The sequence below is a fragment of the Strigops habroptila genome, chromosome 7, assembly GCF_004027225.2.
Source record: "Strigops habroptila isolate Jane chromosome 7, bStrHab1.2.pri, whole genome shotgun sequence".
Taxonomy (NCBI): Eukaryota; Metazoa; Chordata; class Aves; order Psittaciformes; family Psittacidae; genus Strigops; species Strigops habroptila.
The window spans coordinates 47,708,963-47,724,987 of record NC_044283.2 but is presented as its reverse complement, the minus strand read 5'-3'; the positions used below and the strand labels follow the sequence as shown (position 1 = coordinate 47,724,987).

The window sequence follows — 16,025 nt, the reverse complement described above, 5'->3', positions numbered from 1 at the left end:
CTGCACCTACTTACACAAAGAAATAAAATATATTGATGAATGCTTGGTTGATTAAAACTAGTAGTGCCATGAAGCAAAAGAAAGTTTACCGAACAGTATAGAAATATCAAGGCTTATGAAGAAATCTGATAAGAGGAAGACTCTGCAATACTTGTTCAGAATGAAAACAAAACCAGGGATACATCATCTGTTTGCATGGGATGATGGATGAAAGATATTCCTTGCAGCTCACATGCTTATATCTCATCTATACCGTGTTCTGTTTCTCCTTCTGGAGTGCAATAAAACCAAAACTGTTTCTGTAGGTCTTGCAGGATTTTATACAGCACTGGAACTTATGTACTCAGGCTGAAGGTCCATCTGTTCTAATGCCTTGTCTCCTACTGGTGTTGGCTTTTCATGCTGAAATTCAGCTACCAAAATAGAGAAGTTTGATAGCTCGCCCTTTCTGCAGAAAAAGTGACTTCTATGCATTAGATTAAGACTTGAATAGCAGTGGCCATGGAGTGTATGGTGGAGGATGCTAGCAGAGATGTAGGGGTTGGGCAAATCTGGCAGGAGTGAGGTGGAGCTTCTCATAGTATTCCTGATTTGGGATGAAATTTCTTTAGCGTGTGCAATAGGGTTAAGACTCAAATTACAGGTGCAAGACCATCACCTCCCATCCTTAAAAATAAGCTGGGATCATGAACTGAAAGAGGGTAGATTTAGATTAGGTATTAGGCAGAAATTCTTCACTGTGAGGGTGGTGAGACGCTGACACAGGGTGCTCAGAGAAGCTGTGGCTGCCCCATCCCTGGAAGTGTTCAAGGCCGGGTTGGATGGGACTTTGAGCAACCCAATCTAGTGGAAGGTGTCCCTGTTCGTGGCAGGGGGTTGGAACTAGATGAGCTTTAAGGTGCCTTCCAACCCAAACCATTCTGTGAGTCTATGAATCTTGTGAGAACAGTCACATTGAACTACAGTCACTTAGGCCTGAAGATTTGGAAGTAGAAGAAAAACAATTAGATGCTTGGGGAGATTTTCTAAGGCTTTGGTGAAGTGAAAGGTGAAGTGAACCACAGGCGTACTGCTGCCACCACCACCACCTTCCTCCACACTTCTTCCAAGATGCGGTGCTCTAGCCCTTTGAGGGAGTGGCGGGTGTGCACAGTCGCAGGAGAACCAAGTCGTCCGGTCTCCCTTTTACTCTTGTTCCTCTCCTGGTATGAGCCGATGGAACAGGCGCCCCCCATTTACCACGCCCTCCACCGCGCTCCCCCGCCGGACGTGACTGGTGGGCTGCGCAAACCCCGGCAGCGGGTGGGCCGGGAGAAGGTGGGGAGTGTGGTGGGACCCTCCCTGCCTCCCTCCGCCCCTCCCTCCCGTGGCGCATCATCTCTCCACCCCTCGTCCTTTCCTCTCCCTCACACTCGCCGCCTGCGGGGCTGCCGCCGGGGTAGGCATCAGCAGACCCGGCCCGTTCACCCCCTCGGGGATGTGCTGAGAAGCGGCATCTCCCCTCGGGCCCTCCGTGCCTCGCCCTCCGCCTCTCGCCGCCCCACGCCTCCTCCGAACGGGTCGGTCGTCGCTGGCGGAGGAGCCCGGCGGTAAGTGCGGGGCCGGGCGGGGCAGGTGCCGTCTCCGGTAGTGCCGGGGGTGCAGGGAACGCTCCGCTGCGGTAGCGGGGAGAAGCGGCGGCGGCCCCTCGGGGAGCTCCGGGCTCGGAGGGGAGCGGTGCGGCGGGGAGGAACAGCTCCGCTCCGCGTCGGTGCTGCCGAGGGCTGGGCTTTCTGTGCCTGTGTAGCCCAAGGGGGTGCGTGTATGTGTATGTATATATACATATAATTAAATGTATATCTAAAATACAAGTATTTCCTGTTGAACGTCCTCTTGTGGGCACAGGGGAGGGAGGGGAAGCCGGGCGCTGAGGCCGCCTTGTGCCGACGGCATGTCAGCCGGAGCCCGCGGGTGCCCAGACGGCCGCCTCTCCCGCCCTCCCCGGTAGGTACCCGTCTTTATGTGTGTGCATATATGTGGTCACCCAGCTCTGCACGCTCCCTCCCTCCCTCCCTCCCTCCCTCTGCGGGTGCCTGTATGTTAGCTGATGCACATTCATGTCGCCCGCCCGCGGCCCCCGGGTGCCCCCGCCCGGGGCTGGGGACAGGGCTAGGGACCCTCTTGGTGGAGGAGCCGAAGGGTCCCGCAGGGCGGAGGGCCTGCCCCCTTTTCCCCCATGTGGATGAGGCACCCCCCAGCCCCAGGGTGACAGGTACCGTGGGCAGTTTGGCTGGAGCACAAACGTTGCCTTTCTTCACATGCTCGTCATGAGTTAGTAGAAAGCTGCGGCAGCCCAGATGCCTTCCTAGATATCCGTTCCTCCTACTCGGCCTCCAGCAGAGAACATAAAATAACAGGCAGCGCTTCTTTCTGTGTGGGTGGAGGGAGAGAAAGGACTATTGATAATGGACTTGTTGAAAGGGCACCGACTTCTTTGTTTTAATTACTGTTTTAGTAGTTTCAGTGTAGCGCTGGGTTGTATAGCTGCCACAGAACTCACTTGGCAGCTTCAGTGCAGTGCTTCTAAAATCCTGCATTCTTGCTCTTGCTTTTTAGTAAAACCTCTTCTCAGTCCCGATACGTGCTAAGATCCCATTTGGGAAAACTCAATTTCCAGAAGAGCAGTGTGGACTGTGCACAAAATGCTGGACTACTGGAAAAGCAGCATTCTCTATTTGCTCCAGTCCTTCTGCATTGTAATGACATTTTCTTATAACAAGTGAACATCTGTCATTTAGGAGGGTTTGGAGGTCTTGTAGTTTATTTGTTTGTTTTGTTTGGGGTTTTTTTTTTTTTTTTTTTGGTAGGTTTTGTGTTTTGTGGGTTGTTTTTTTCTTAAGTTGCTAGTGTTTCCTTAAGCTGGCATTTTCTTCTGGATGAGAGGTGGAGTATCATCAAATCACAGGGCTAAATCTTGCAATCACCACATGAACAGAACTGTTCTTTGGAGGAAATGATGCCTTGGTAGGCAACGAAAGGACTTGTATCAATGAATCAATTTTCTAATCAGAACTGTGTTATTGGCAACCTCTCTGTAGGATTCTGTGGAAACAGGATCCCCAAGCTTTGCTTGGATTGAGGGAACTGCTCTGGAAGTGGTGTTTAACTTGCTGTTTACAGCAGCATGTGAGAAAATGTGGGTGATCACGTAATCATACTCCTTTTCTTTCTACTTATTTAACTGTTCTTTCTATTTGAAATACTGAGAGCAGCCTCACATGCAGAGAGGTGCTTGTGTATTGGTAATAAAGATGAGGATGAAAGCTACGTAACGTGGGTGTAGAAATAATACAATTTTAAAGTAATTGTGATCCCATTTGGTTTGAATAGAATTTTCTTCCATTTCAGGATAAAAAGCTGAAAAAAATCTCGCTGAAAGTGTCCTGTCTTTTTTTTGTCTCTAGAGCTGCGTGAAGAAATTCTTCAGCCATGGATGTGTTCATGAAAGGACTTTCCAAGGCAAAGGAGGGAGTCGTAGCAGCAGCAGAAAAGACCAAGCAGGGTGTGGCAGAGGCGGCAGGGAAGACGAAAGAGGGCGTCCTCTATGTGGGTAGGTGGGCAGCAGGGATCACGCTGCTACTTGGTGTGCCCTGATATTCACAACTGGATCCTCATCAGACCTAGTCTGCAAAACCCCCCACATATGTAATGGGTCATAGGAGACCATTGTAAAACGAACAAGAGGAGAGTTGTGCCCTCCTGAGCTCCAGTTCTTTGAAGCCAAATGTTGGCTCTTTCATCACTGCATTGTGCCGGCCATGCATTACTGCTCTGCGGAGTGGAGCCACATCTGTAAAGCCGTACCGAACAAGGTCATGTTGCAGGAAGTGCCTTGCAGTACAGGTTGCTAGCTGGCGCTCTATTCAAGAGGTTTGCTAGGTTAAGGCTGAAGGGGTTGATGGTGCAGTAAAAATAAATAAAAAAAACCATGTAAAAGCTGAAATGGAAGGTAGCTTCATAGCATCCCATAGAACATATGGGGTTTAAGTAATATTTTAAGAGAAGAAACTTGAGAGATTAGTTCAAGAACTGAGCATAAGCCATCCTGACTGCTTGGCATGTCGACAGTAACATTTTATATGGCAAAGTGTCATCTCCTCATCTTTGGAAATTAAATTCACGTTCTGTACTTACTATTGCATATCCCTAGCAGATATTTTCCATGGCTTCTCAAGGAAGAGCCACTACAGTTAATGAGGTAGGGCAATCAGACCCCAAGGTAGCAAAGCAGTTGTTAAGTGACTTATCTAGGACAGACAAGAGTCTTGCACAGAACCAGGGATAAAATTACTTTCAAGTCCCAAATCGGTACTTTGATTGCACAGTCATCATCTTCACTTGGCAAGTATCGGGCTTTAGAGGACTAACTTGCAAATGCTGCCATGAAAAATTCACAGGAAAATAATCTGCCAAGACCATATGAATAGTCATTAAAAAAAAAATTAAGGATCATTTTCTCTATTAATCAAATAAAGTTTGTCTATAAAAGAATGGGGGGGAAAAGGTACTATTTTCTGTAGGTTCTTTCTTTTTTTGATGATTTTGTAGCAGGTCAATTCTGTAATGGACTGTGTTTACCTGGGGAGATGCGCACAGACATCAAAGAGAAGTTAAACTGAGCTGAAAACCAGAGGCATTTTTTTTAAATGGGAGCACTGAAGTCTCTGAAATTCCAATGTCTTTTCAGGATTCCCTCTGCCCGTGCAGGCTAGTGCCAGTCTGTAACAAATTATTCCTGCTCCAGATAGTTTGGGCTACTCATTTTGAATACACTTTGCTGCTGCTGAGTCTTAGCAAAGCTTGGTGCGCTTGCCAACAGAGATGGCAGTCATTTTGAAAACTAATTGTAAGATGAGGCTATTTTAAAACGAGCATCTGCTCATTTTCAGTATATCAAAATAGATGTTCTTTCACTGTACATTGTGCTTGATGTTGGAGTTATTTTTTTCAGAGGTAGGGCTTTCTTTTTTTAAAATTTTGGTTTATTGTAGTTCCTGGCCATGCTTCTGGGGTCATTGATTTCTTTGTATTAGAAACTTACATTGTGTGCTGAATTAATCTTTGTGGGAGACCTGTTCTCCAGACTGTAATAATATTTGAACCTAGTTCTGCTCCCAGAGGCAATAGATTTCCTTGTTGTCTTCAGAGATGATTTTGCTGAGGCTGAACTTTGGAGGGCAGGCTTGTTATGTATTTCAAGAATAAATAGGAAGGACAGCAGAACTCTGAGCCATGATAGGGACCAGTGCATATGGCTTTGATAATGGTGAAGGATCTTTCCCACAGCAGATGCCTGCTTTTCACGGGGAAAGAGCTGTATGCACAGTTTCAGTCATGCAAGTTGGAAGCCTTTGTTTGCAAGGTGTCTCCAGGAGCTCATGTGTCTGGGTGTATGCCTGCCCATGCTTGCTTGTAGGGAGCCCTGGTTTTCCTAGCTGGTTTCAACAGGATCAAGTAGGGTAAGGAAAAAAACGAGGAGCTGACTATCTCTCTGTCTAATTCCCAAATACACAGCAGGGGTAGCTCTTCTGCTGAACAGTGTTAGCAAAGGCTGGTGTGATGGTCTCTTGGTTCTGCAGGCTGATAATTGTTGCAGTGCAAAAGGGGGTGAAACCACTTTATGGGCAGAGGAGAGGAGCAGCACACTGCATTAATGCTCCTGAAGGTTTCTCCCTCCCTATCTCTATAGCTGGGTTTTCAAATGCAAGTTTCACAGCCAGATCATGCTGTAAAAGCTGCCTGACATCTTGCAAAAAAGAACCTAACAACATTGGGCTGAGAGCAACCTGTCCATCATTTTTGGTTTCAACAGTCAGCTCCATAATATTCAGCCTTCCACTGCTGTTGGAGAATTAAAACTATGTAAAATCTTTGGTCCAGATCCCTTTTGTGATAAAGGTCTCCCATTGAAATCAGTGGAATTTAAGGAAATATGGAAAACATCTGGACCCTTCTGTCCAGGCCACTGTTACCTATTACGTGAAAGATTGTAACATACAATTCTACCTGGTAAGAGTTCTATTAACAAAAGCTGCTGCTTGGGAGGGATGGAAAGTGGTTGTTTTAACTAGTCTGTTCTTTCTTCCCTCAGTCCACTGTCTTTGCCCTGCTTTTTAATACCCAAAATACTGTTCAATATAGTCTATAGTGTGTTTTTATGCTTTCAGGTGTGGTTCCCCGTCTCGCCCCGCAAAATTCTTCTGCTGATTTATTTCAGCATTGGCCAGCTGAAATCAGTGGCTCTGTCTTGACTCATGCAAGCACAGCATGAAGTCCTTTCTTGATGTCAAGCAATGGCCTGATCATTGATTAGAAAGGAGGATTGAGGCTCAGCGCTCCTGTGCTGCATCATGTAGCATTCCTTTTAAAACTGTGTCTCTATGTATTCTTCAAGAGCTGTGTGGAAACAAGTGGTAATACTTACCCCCGCTCATTTTGAAACCAGGACCTGACAGTAAGAGTGAGAAGCTCTTGCTAGTTCTTAGTGTTGTACTTCTCAAGAGCTCCTCTGAGGTCTGTGTGTACTACCAGGAAGTTGAAGTTTTTGGTCAATTGACTCATGAGTGCATGTTCAGTGCTCAGGAATGGAAGTTTCCAGTCACTTTTGATGTGTTACACCCTAGCAGAACAAAGGAATAGTTCATCAGGAGCAGGGTGACTAGCGGATGAGTTGTTTACTACTCCTTGTGCTTAGCTGGCACATGGCCTTTGAGTAGAACAGTGCAATCATGACCTATTTGGCAAGACCATCCAAATTCCTCTGCTGCTCTCTTTTCATAAGGTTTCTTGTTTTCTTTGGTAGTAGAAAAGCTAGTGAAGTAGTCAAGAGGCTCAAGGTCCATTTGGTGGAATAATGGGCTTCAGCACATGAGAGAAGTGTTTTCCTTAGACAATGGTTTCTCCTTCCCCTAGTTTGTGCTTATGTGTCCTTGTCTTTACCCAGCTCTGACTAAGCAAATGGAATCTCAGGGATGGCTTGATTGGAATAATGTGTTCATCTCTCAAAAAAACCAGAAATGAATGTATTGCCAAACTGTTGAGATTTTTGGCATAATGAGTGTGATGATGATAAAAAATGAAATGAAGGGAGTCTATTGTATTTTTTCATAATTTCAGAAAGGCAAAAATTCTGGTTTTGGCTTCTCCCTCCCCTCACACAAATGTGTATTATAGCTTGGAAAAGTAGCATTGCCATGTACTAGTATTGCTCCTTCATCACCCAATTAGTGTAGGTCACTGTCAGGTTCCTTGGTCTTTATATTATCCCTATTCTGATTCTTCTGTTCCCCTTGTTATGTAGGGTACAATAAGCAAGATTATTGATGTTTTGGAAATGCCAGAATGCCAGACAGCTAGTTTCTCTCAAAAACAGTGTGGATGACCAGCTTTCCTTCATTGCCAGCCAGAAGTCGTCCTACTAAATTCAACTGTTTTCATTTATAGGCCTGTTCTGGCAGATCCTAATGTACTTACAGGTCCTGTTGTAGCTGTGACTGCAGAAACAGCTACTTCCATGCAAGCGTGCAGTAGTGGGGCAAATAGTATCGAGCTCTAACATATGCTGTAAGGTCTGGACCACCACTTCGCTGGTTGTTTGCCAATTAATGGATTTGGCTATACATATCTCTGTTCTGTATGTGTCTGTGAGCCAAGCTTTCATTGAAGAAAAGCCTCTCTTACATTAACAGAGATGAGCATTTCTGTATTAGTTGTGGTTATGGCAGTGTTATGTCGGGGTAGGTGAAGTAAGAATCGACTTACTTCCCTCTGGAAGTAAGGGAATATGTCCTCTGGAGATAGATGCATTTCAGAGGTTATCAGGGAGTTCTGTTGTACCATCCATCTCTTACCTGCCCCAGGGAACTTGGGAATTCACAGGTTTCCTTTTTATTTGTGATTCACAGGTTTCCATGTGTTTAATAGATTGGCTTGCAGACAAGAACTTCAACAAGATGAACGAGATATTGGCCAGGTCTAACAATGCATTTAAAAGCATATGCTTAGTATTAAGTATTCTGGTAGACACACAGTAAGCCTGAAATGGTGGTTAGGCTCTTTCTAGAAGTTAGTAGAACTATCATCTGCTTGGATTCCAGTATGTGTTCAAAGTTCTTTGCCTCTTCAGGGCTCATGGTGCCACAAGATTGAGAACCAAAGTCCTAAACCGAGTCCTTTGACATTAACACCTTGGATTTAATAAAATGGATTATTCTTTCAATGGTGAGTATTTTCAGTGAGAGAAAACAAGATTTTTTTTAAAAGAGAAAATCAGAATAAAGGGAGGAGAAGACTTCTCAGGTGTTTAATCTCTTCATTAAGAGATTAGTTAAAGGAACACCTCATTTTACTTGATGCAGCATTTTTTCCCCTCTTATTTTTCGTGGATTATTATTCTGCTCTTGCTCATGGGTAACAGAGCCTTTTCAGTGCTGTAATCAATCAGATGGTGCCATAAATACATGGATGAAGTTCCGTAAATTGTCACGAGTAGCAAGTGGGACATATTGATGGATGAACTTATATTCTATTTCAGAGCTTAACTGTATTATTATAAAGAATTGTGGGCAAGGTTCCTTTCTTTTGATATATTTCTGCTCATACATTTTCTTCTAATATATTTATGCTTATATGAGTTTGTATATGAATTTACACATAATGTTAATCTAAAATTATATAGATGTTTGAAGTGTAAATTCAGAAGTATAAATTACAATGTCTCAAATACTGAATAACAGACCAAAAAATTGCATTAGAAATAAGGCAATCTCTGTGTTGGGAGTAAAAAAGAAAAGTCATTTTATCTCTGTCGTACTAGGGCATAAACTCTGTCTCTGTAATGCTTAATTGCACATTGTTAAGCATCGTAGTCCACAAATGGTTACTAATCCCTGAAATGTAACCAAATTATAAAACCTGATGAGGACAAGTAGATCTCTGGTAACGAAAAAGACATGGAGTTGTGTTTTTAACAGCGGTATGTGCTAATTTGTTTCCTTTCCCATTGAATACATGAGCAATTGTTTCCTTTCATGCAGCATGGTAGAAAGTCATGGTATTTTTACATGAGTGTTCCAGAAATCTGTTTGGTCTTTAGAGTGTCAGAGTTACATTGCTTACACAGGTGTCAGTCTAGTACTAGTACCAGGTCTAGTTTGCTGTGTGCAGAATCTTTATGTAAGTTGCCACATGTGCCTCTGACAAGGAGGAAGCTGGATGCAGCAGACCTTGGGTTTGACCCTGGTAGCATTTTCATGTTTGAATCCTACCTACTGTTTAATGTTTCCCTTTCAGATTAAATTTGGTCTGAATCTGGCTAGCACTACCAGGTCCCCATGATTTTAACCTCTAGGTTTTTCTGTAGTTCAGTAACAGTTGTTAACCCTTACAAACTGAGATCTGGAGAAGAGTTGTAAGATGAAATCGTAAGGATCTTCTGGAAACTTGGCTCTGATCTTCTGCAAAGGCATGTGTGAGCCTCCTTAGGACATTAACATGGTTTCTGTCCAGAATCATCCATGTGAGTTTGCAAAGTGGGAGGTTTAATTCACACAGCTATTAAGAAAATGTCAAGGAAGTCAGTAGATACAAGAAATAAACTGCAGAAGTATTTCCAGTAGTATTCACCTTTCCACAGGCAGTAAACATTCATACAGTTGCTCTTTATTGATGGTTTTGCCCTTTCCCTTAAATTGGATTTCTCTATAATTTTTAATAATCTTAGAAAATACTGTATATAGCTGTATATAATCTATATATTCATCCCTCTTCATCGTCCATCTAGTCTGTACCAGTACTTAAGAACATGTCTTTTCAACCTAATGTTGTTCTTTGTTTAGGTTCCAGGACCAAAGAAGGAGTTGTTCATGGTGTCACAACAGGTAAGACAATTATCTCTTGATTTCAACTGCTTCCCTACATTTGATTAACCAACCATTTAGCTGTTAAAAAGTCTGTGTATTTTTTTGAGAGCACTCCAATTTATGAAAGATAGAAAAACACAGAAAATGGAGAGGCAGAAAGCAACATTCATCTTGTCAAAATGCATAAACTGTTTTGTAATCAGCTATGTTAATTTAACATACTTGTTTTTATGTGAGAAGGATTTTTGAGGGATAGCCTGAATCAGTCAAGTTGTACAGGTATGAGCCAGGAGATTAATGAAACCAGATGCCTAAACAGAAGGAAATAACTTTGGGTCTTTCTGTTGTTTGTTTATTGCCAAAGGTGAAATATTCTGTGTTGGAAAGTTATAAATTAGTTGGCATTCAAAAAGTGAAGTCTGTCTTTTTTTTTTCTATGAAAAACTTTGACTTATAGAAACTGAAAGCCTGGCTTGGGTGCCCAGGTTTGTCTCGTTGTGATCTGAGGAGGCAGAAAAGTGGAGTCTGGAGCAGAGAAATGCCACTAGAGGAGGACTGTGGAAGTCAAAGTGGGGAAGGACTTGGGCATGTGTCAGGACAACTTTTATCTCCTGAGTTAAGAGCTCATAGTCGGACAGGGGCTGCAGGAATCACTGCAACAACTGAAAGGGGGAAAATAATGGAGGAGGAGGTTCCTTCTTACAGTAGGGACGGTAAGAGATGGGTATAAATTAAAACCACAGGGAGTGTTTTCAATTAGGGCAGATGAGATCAGCAGCAGGTCCATGCTTGAGTCATCTAGGCTGTCCCCAGTGAAGCTGGGATGCAGGATGGAGTGTTGCCTCTGCAGCCATTAACGCGCAGCTGCACAATCACAGCTGAGAGCTGCAGCCCCTGTGGCGACACCCAAGCTACTGCCACGCTGGCTGCTGTGTAGCTATGGTGTAGAGTACCTATGGTGTAGAGTAGCTACATCGACCTTAGCGGATCAAGGTGATCGCATACGGGCAGGGAGGGACTGAGCCCCGGCAGGGGGCGTTCCCTGCGCGGGTGAGCCCGGGCCCGCTGATTGGACGAGCCAGCGAGGGGCGGAGCCTGCACCCAGCCTCGGGTGTGATTTACACCGGCTGGTGCCTTCCCGGCAGCCGCAGACCCTGGCCTGTCCGTGTTGCCGGTAGGCGCACACCAGCGAGCTCAGCAGGACTGTATCAGAGGTGCGTCCGGGATCGGTTTTGTGCTGGGAGGAACACAGCAGCGTTCTGGGGGCAGGGAGGGTGGAAGCAGGTTATCGCACGGAGCTGTAAGAGGAACCCTCTCAGCTGTCATTGCAGAGTAGGTAGGAGGCTCTGGGTAGGTGGACAAAGCACATGGTAAGATAGGAGGAGCCTGTGTAATCAGCCTCACCAAGGGCACATCAGCTAAACCCATGTGCAAGAGCAACGCCAAGATGAAAAGGTGGCGAGTTATAGTCATTGTAGTCGTTGGTGACTCTTCTGAGCAGAATGAAGGCACCCGTTTGAAGACCAGACCTTCTGTTCAGGGAGGTTTCTGCCTCTCTAGAGCCCTAACTGGGGATGTCACCAGGTGACTGATGAGCATAGTACAACCTTCAGACCCACCCCTAATCTTTCATGTGGATGCTAATGATGTTGCAACCAGAATGCGAAGTTGATCAAAAGAAATTTCATGGTCCTGAGAAGACTGCTACAAGGTTTAGGAGCACAGATAGTATTTTTCTCAATCCTTCTAGTAACAGGGAAAGACTTTAGAAGAAGCAGGTGTGCCCAAGACGTTAATACCTGGCTCCAGAGCTGGTGCCTCTGCCAGAACTTTGATTTTTTTATAATCACACTAGAGTCTTTGAAACATAATGTGTGTTAGGGCCCGATGGGGTCCACCTGTCCCAGTGAGGAAAATGTGTCTTTGCTCATAAGCTGGCAGCACTGATTGAGAAGGCTTTAAACTGGTACATCTGTGGCTGCAGAGAATTCCATGTGAACTTAATACCCAAGTATCACCTGTGCTTTTAGTGGTTCTTCATCCCAGCCTGGGGTCTGTTTCCAGCAACACACACATAGTGCAGTTTCAGGTAGGGTGTGCTTGCTGCACCCACAGTCATGTTGCCACTGCTGTGTGGATATGCCCCATCACCCTCTCTATTCCTAAAAGATTCTTGTGATTCATCAGTGTGTCCCACTGGAGCTGGTTAGGTGGGAAGATATAAGGGAAATGGCTTATAGGAGAGAAATTTCAGTTTTAGATAAACTGATTTGAATTTGTCACAGTTATAAGGGTTTTGAAATGTTTTTCACAATTGCCTAACTCAGTAGCAACAGCACTTTCAAACTTGCAAGTTGATGCCGGGCATGTATGTTCACTTTAGCATTTCTACACTGAATTTAATTTGCATTTTAAATTGATTTGCAGGGATCGTTTTAGGTATGAACTGAAACCAGTAACCAGTAATTTGTGGTAAGTGGTAAAATTAATATCTTTGATCTCCACAGAGTGCAGGAAAGCCTCAGCTGACCATAGTGCATTGAACAGAACATGTAATTTTCTGCTGTAGAATATGTAGAATATGCACCACCTATGAATAGAACATTGAGAGTGGTTACTGCAATTTTTGGGCAAAACAGTGGTTGCTCCTCACCTACTTTAGGAAATGAATGGCACAAAGTGAAACACCTGAAGTTTGGGAATAACGGGTTCAGTGCCACAGTTTGCTTCCTTCTGGCCTATTAAACTGTTTCAAAGAAGTTTGGCTTTTGGAGGAAAATGTAAAATAGATAGAGGGCATGCAGGTTGAAATGTGTCAATGAGGAGACTTAGTGCAAAATCCAGAGAGCATGGTTTCTAAAGAGAAGGGGTATGGGCTTGGTGGTGTAAGAACAGAGGAATTGTTTGTGCACATTTTAAAAATAAATAAATGCAAGTCTATGAAAAGTTGTTCTGGCAAGCCAGGAAGGTAGGTCAAACCAGATTTAGGTTCATTATAGTGACCTAAGAGATATGAAGACACTGAAAAATGCTAGTGATGATGTCTTAAAAATCAAACCCATTTAAATTAACTCTATTAAAGATCCTGTGACAAAGCTGCCTTTTAGAGTGCTCATAAAGACCTACCTGTCTCATAGGACTAGGAGTTCACCAGTTTTAGTGGTCTTATGATGAACTAGGCTGTTAATACCATGTGAAACCTGAGGTGAAATAACACTTTTTGTTATTTCAATAAAAATGACTCAAGAGGTTGGAGACAGTGAAAGGCAAACTGGAATCGCAGGTCAAAATGCGTGTGTGTTCAGAGCTGTGCATTCAGTCCTTTCTTGCTGTCAAAGTTCTAAGGTCTTGCTATTTTTGCTATTCTTGAATAGTTTGCCTTTTAAAACCCTTTGCTGGTGAGGGGTCTGGAAGGTGACATGCCTCCCAGCTGTGCTGAACAGCTAATACACTTTTCGGTCAGTTGCTTTCCAAAGCTGGAAATAATAGATTGAGATGTTTCTTTCTTTAAACAAAGCATGACTGGATTGTACCAGGTTTAGTGGCATCAAGACACTGTAAAATGAGGTTACCAGGCTGTGATTCACAGGAATATGGTGAGCATGTTTTTGTCAGGTCACCCTTTCTCAGAACTTCTGAAGATGAAGAAGTTTTGCTTGTTGGTTTTATACGGTGATAGCTTGTCTATCTGACTTGCCTGCATAATTAATGTGTCTACTGGCCTTTGATTTTGAATGCATAATTCATTCATCTTGCTTATCTCCAAGGGATACGTGTTCAGAAATGTGCAGTATCAAAGATGAAATATTTACAGTACATCTCCTGATAATCAAAGTAAAACACTGGTTTGTACAAGAGATCAGGGCCAAAAAGCCCTTGATACTTCAACCATTCCTGAAGCCAAGTCAAGGCACAATATCAACAGCTATGACCTATAGTCAAGGGTTTTACTCAATTCTTTTATCTGATCATTCTTGTAGTTCCTAACATTCTTAGTCATTGGTATTCCTTTTGTGTTTGTTTTGACTTCATCAAGATCTCACAGTAAACTGTATGAATTAAATACCCCCCAATGTATTTATGGCCTCTTTGTAAATGAATTCAAGTACCTAAAGCAACCTTATTGTCTGAAATACATATTCAAAAGTATATTTAATGCAATAAGGGTAATTTCATTAATTCAGAGAAATCCTGTGGTTTTCACCTACTTTTGTTGTTCAAAATTGAAAACAACTAGTTCTCATTTTGAATTGCTCCAAAGGTTTCACATTGGTATCATTGACCCTTTTTGTCTATAGTAAGTAGGGAAAAGAAAGCTTCAATGCTAATAATTTTTACACAGTGCTTATAGTCAGTATTAGAACTTCAATTTCAAAGTTAGCCTTGCATGGTCATTGTACACCATCCCAGGATCATTTACTGGAATGGGCAGTCTCTGCATAGATGGACAGAGCACAGCAGAGCTCTGCAGAAGCTGATTTACTCTGTTTCTCAGCACATGATGCAAAGCAGACATCAACTTTATAAAGACTTAATGGTTTAAGATCATTAAACAACCTGGCGTTCAGAATTAATTTAATTACTTTGTATCAACCCCCTGTGTTCTGAACTGATTTGTTTGCACGCACTTAATGCTTTTCCCCGTTACTGCGAAGTGTAAGCAATAAAATACATAAGACTGGGAACCTATTTTATTTTTTCTTGTCCTGTCACTAGGTTTTTAGAGCTGAAGGGTCACCAGGCTGGAGCTTATTTACAGAATCACTCGGGTAATAGGGGCTTTGATGGTGTTCAGGTATTCCTTAGAGACAGGAAAGAAGACACTCACTGGTATGAGTGCTTTTGAAAATCTGTGCTATGTATATAGTTGGCTGGATTTATCTCCGTAGCTCTGATTCCTGAAGCAGTGTATGATTGATCTTTTATGGTACCTCCTCTGTCAGCTTTCTTATGCTGTGTCTGCATGCTGGCTTTGGTTGGGATAGAGTTAATTTTCTTCATAGTAGCTATAGGGAGCTGTGTTTTGGATTTGTGCTGGAAACAGTGTTGGTAGCACAGGGATGGTTTAGTTATTGCTGGGCAGTGCTTTGCACAGTCAAGAGCACAGAAAAGAGTACTGGTGGGCTTTCGGAATAGCTGCTTTCAGTACAGAGGTTAGCCAGCTGTCTAGCTTGCCTGGTCTCTCAGAAGATCCATCTGTGGTGGGGTTGCTGTGGGTTGAAGACCAGCAGGTGCCAATTGCTACTGTGGCAGTGCACTGGTGACAATGTCTCACAAGTTGATACTCCTTGTTGCTATCCATAAGTTGATGTGGCAGCTGGAGAGTCAAGGAGTGATCAGTAAGGCTCATTCACCCAGTGCAAAAAAAATCTGACAGAGAGTAGAGGCTAACAGTGGACTATTGAGGCCTGAATAAAGTTACAGTGTAGTTGAGTGCTGCTGTACTAGATGTGCTAAAACTCCAATAGAAACTGGAGTCAAAGGTTGCCAAATGGTATGCAACAACTGAGACATTGTCAGTGTGTTTTTCTTGATCCCTTTGGCAGCAGAGTGCAGGACGCAGTTTGCTTTCATATAGAGAGATGTCCAGTATGCTTGGGGTCGACTGCTCCAGGGGTGGAAACGCAGACGTACCATCTGCCATGGACTGATCCAGACTGCACTGGAACTGGGTGAAACTCCATAACACCTGCAGTATACTGATGACATGAGGAAGTTTTTGAATAGGGGAAAAAAATAATCAAGGTTCTTGTGAAAGCTGTTTTTTCCATAAAGCAAAGTAAGGACAAGGGACTTGCACAGGAGATCCAGGTTTTGGGAATAAGATAGCAAGATGGATGTCATCAGATCCCACAGATGTGATCAACAAGATAACAACAATGTCTCCACCAACTAATAAAAAAGAAACACAAGCTTTGTTAGGTGTTGTGGTGTATGTGTTTTGACAATGCATATTCCAGGCAATTGTCTGATCGTAAGCCCTCTCTATCAAGTGACCTGGAAGAACAATGACTTTGAATGGGGGCCCTGAGTGGCAGCAAGCTTTTGAACAAATTAAACTGGAGATGGTTCATGCAGCAGCAGTTGGGCCAGCTTGGGCAGGACAAGATGTGAAAAATGTACTTT

General features: G+C 43.5%; 1 protein-coding gene across 1 annotated transcript in view; it reads left to right on the top strand.

Moving 5' to 3' along the window:
- Positions 1-1,265: 1,265 nt before the first annotated feature.
- Positions 1,266-16,025, top strand: part of SNCA (synuclein alpha) — a 70,700-nt gene continuing 55,940 nt past the window's right edge. Inside the window, exons 1-3 of the mRNA XM_030491938.2 lie at positions 1,266-1,589; positions 3,444-3,589; positions 9,876-9,917. Of these exons, the coding sequence (XP_030347798.1) occupies positions 3,469-3,589; positions 9,876-9,917 (163 nt within the window). The 5' untranslated portion in view covers positions 1,266-1,589; positions 3,444-3,468. The remainder of the gene's footprint in view (positions 1,590-3,443; positions 3,590-9,875; positions 9,918-16,025) is intronic.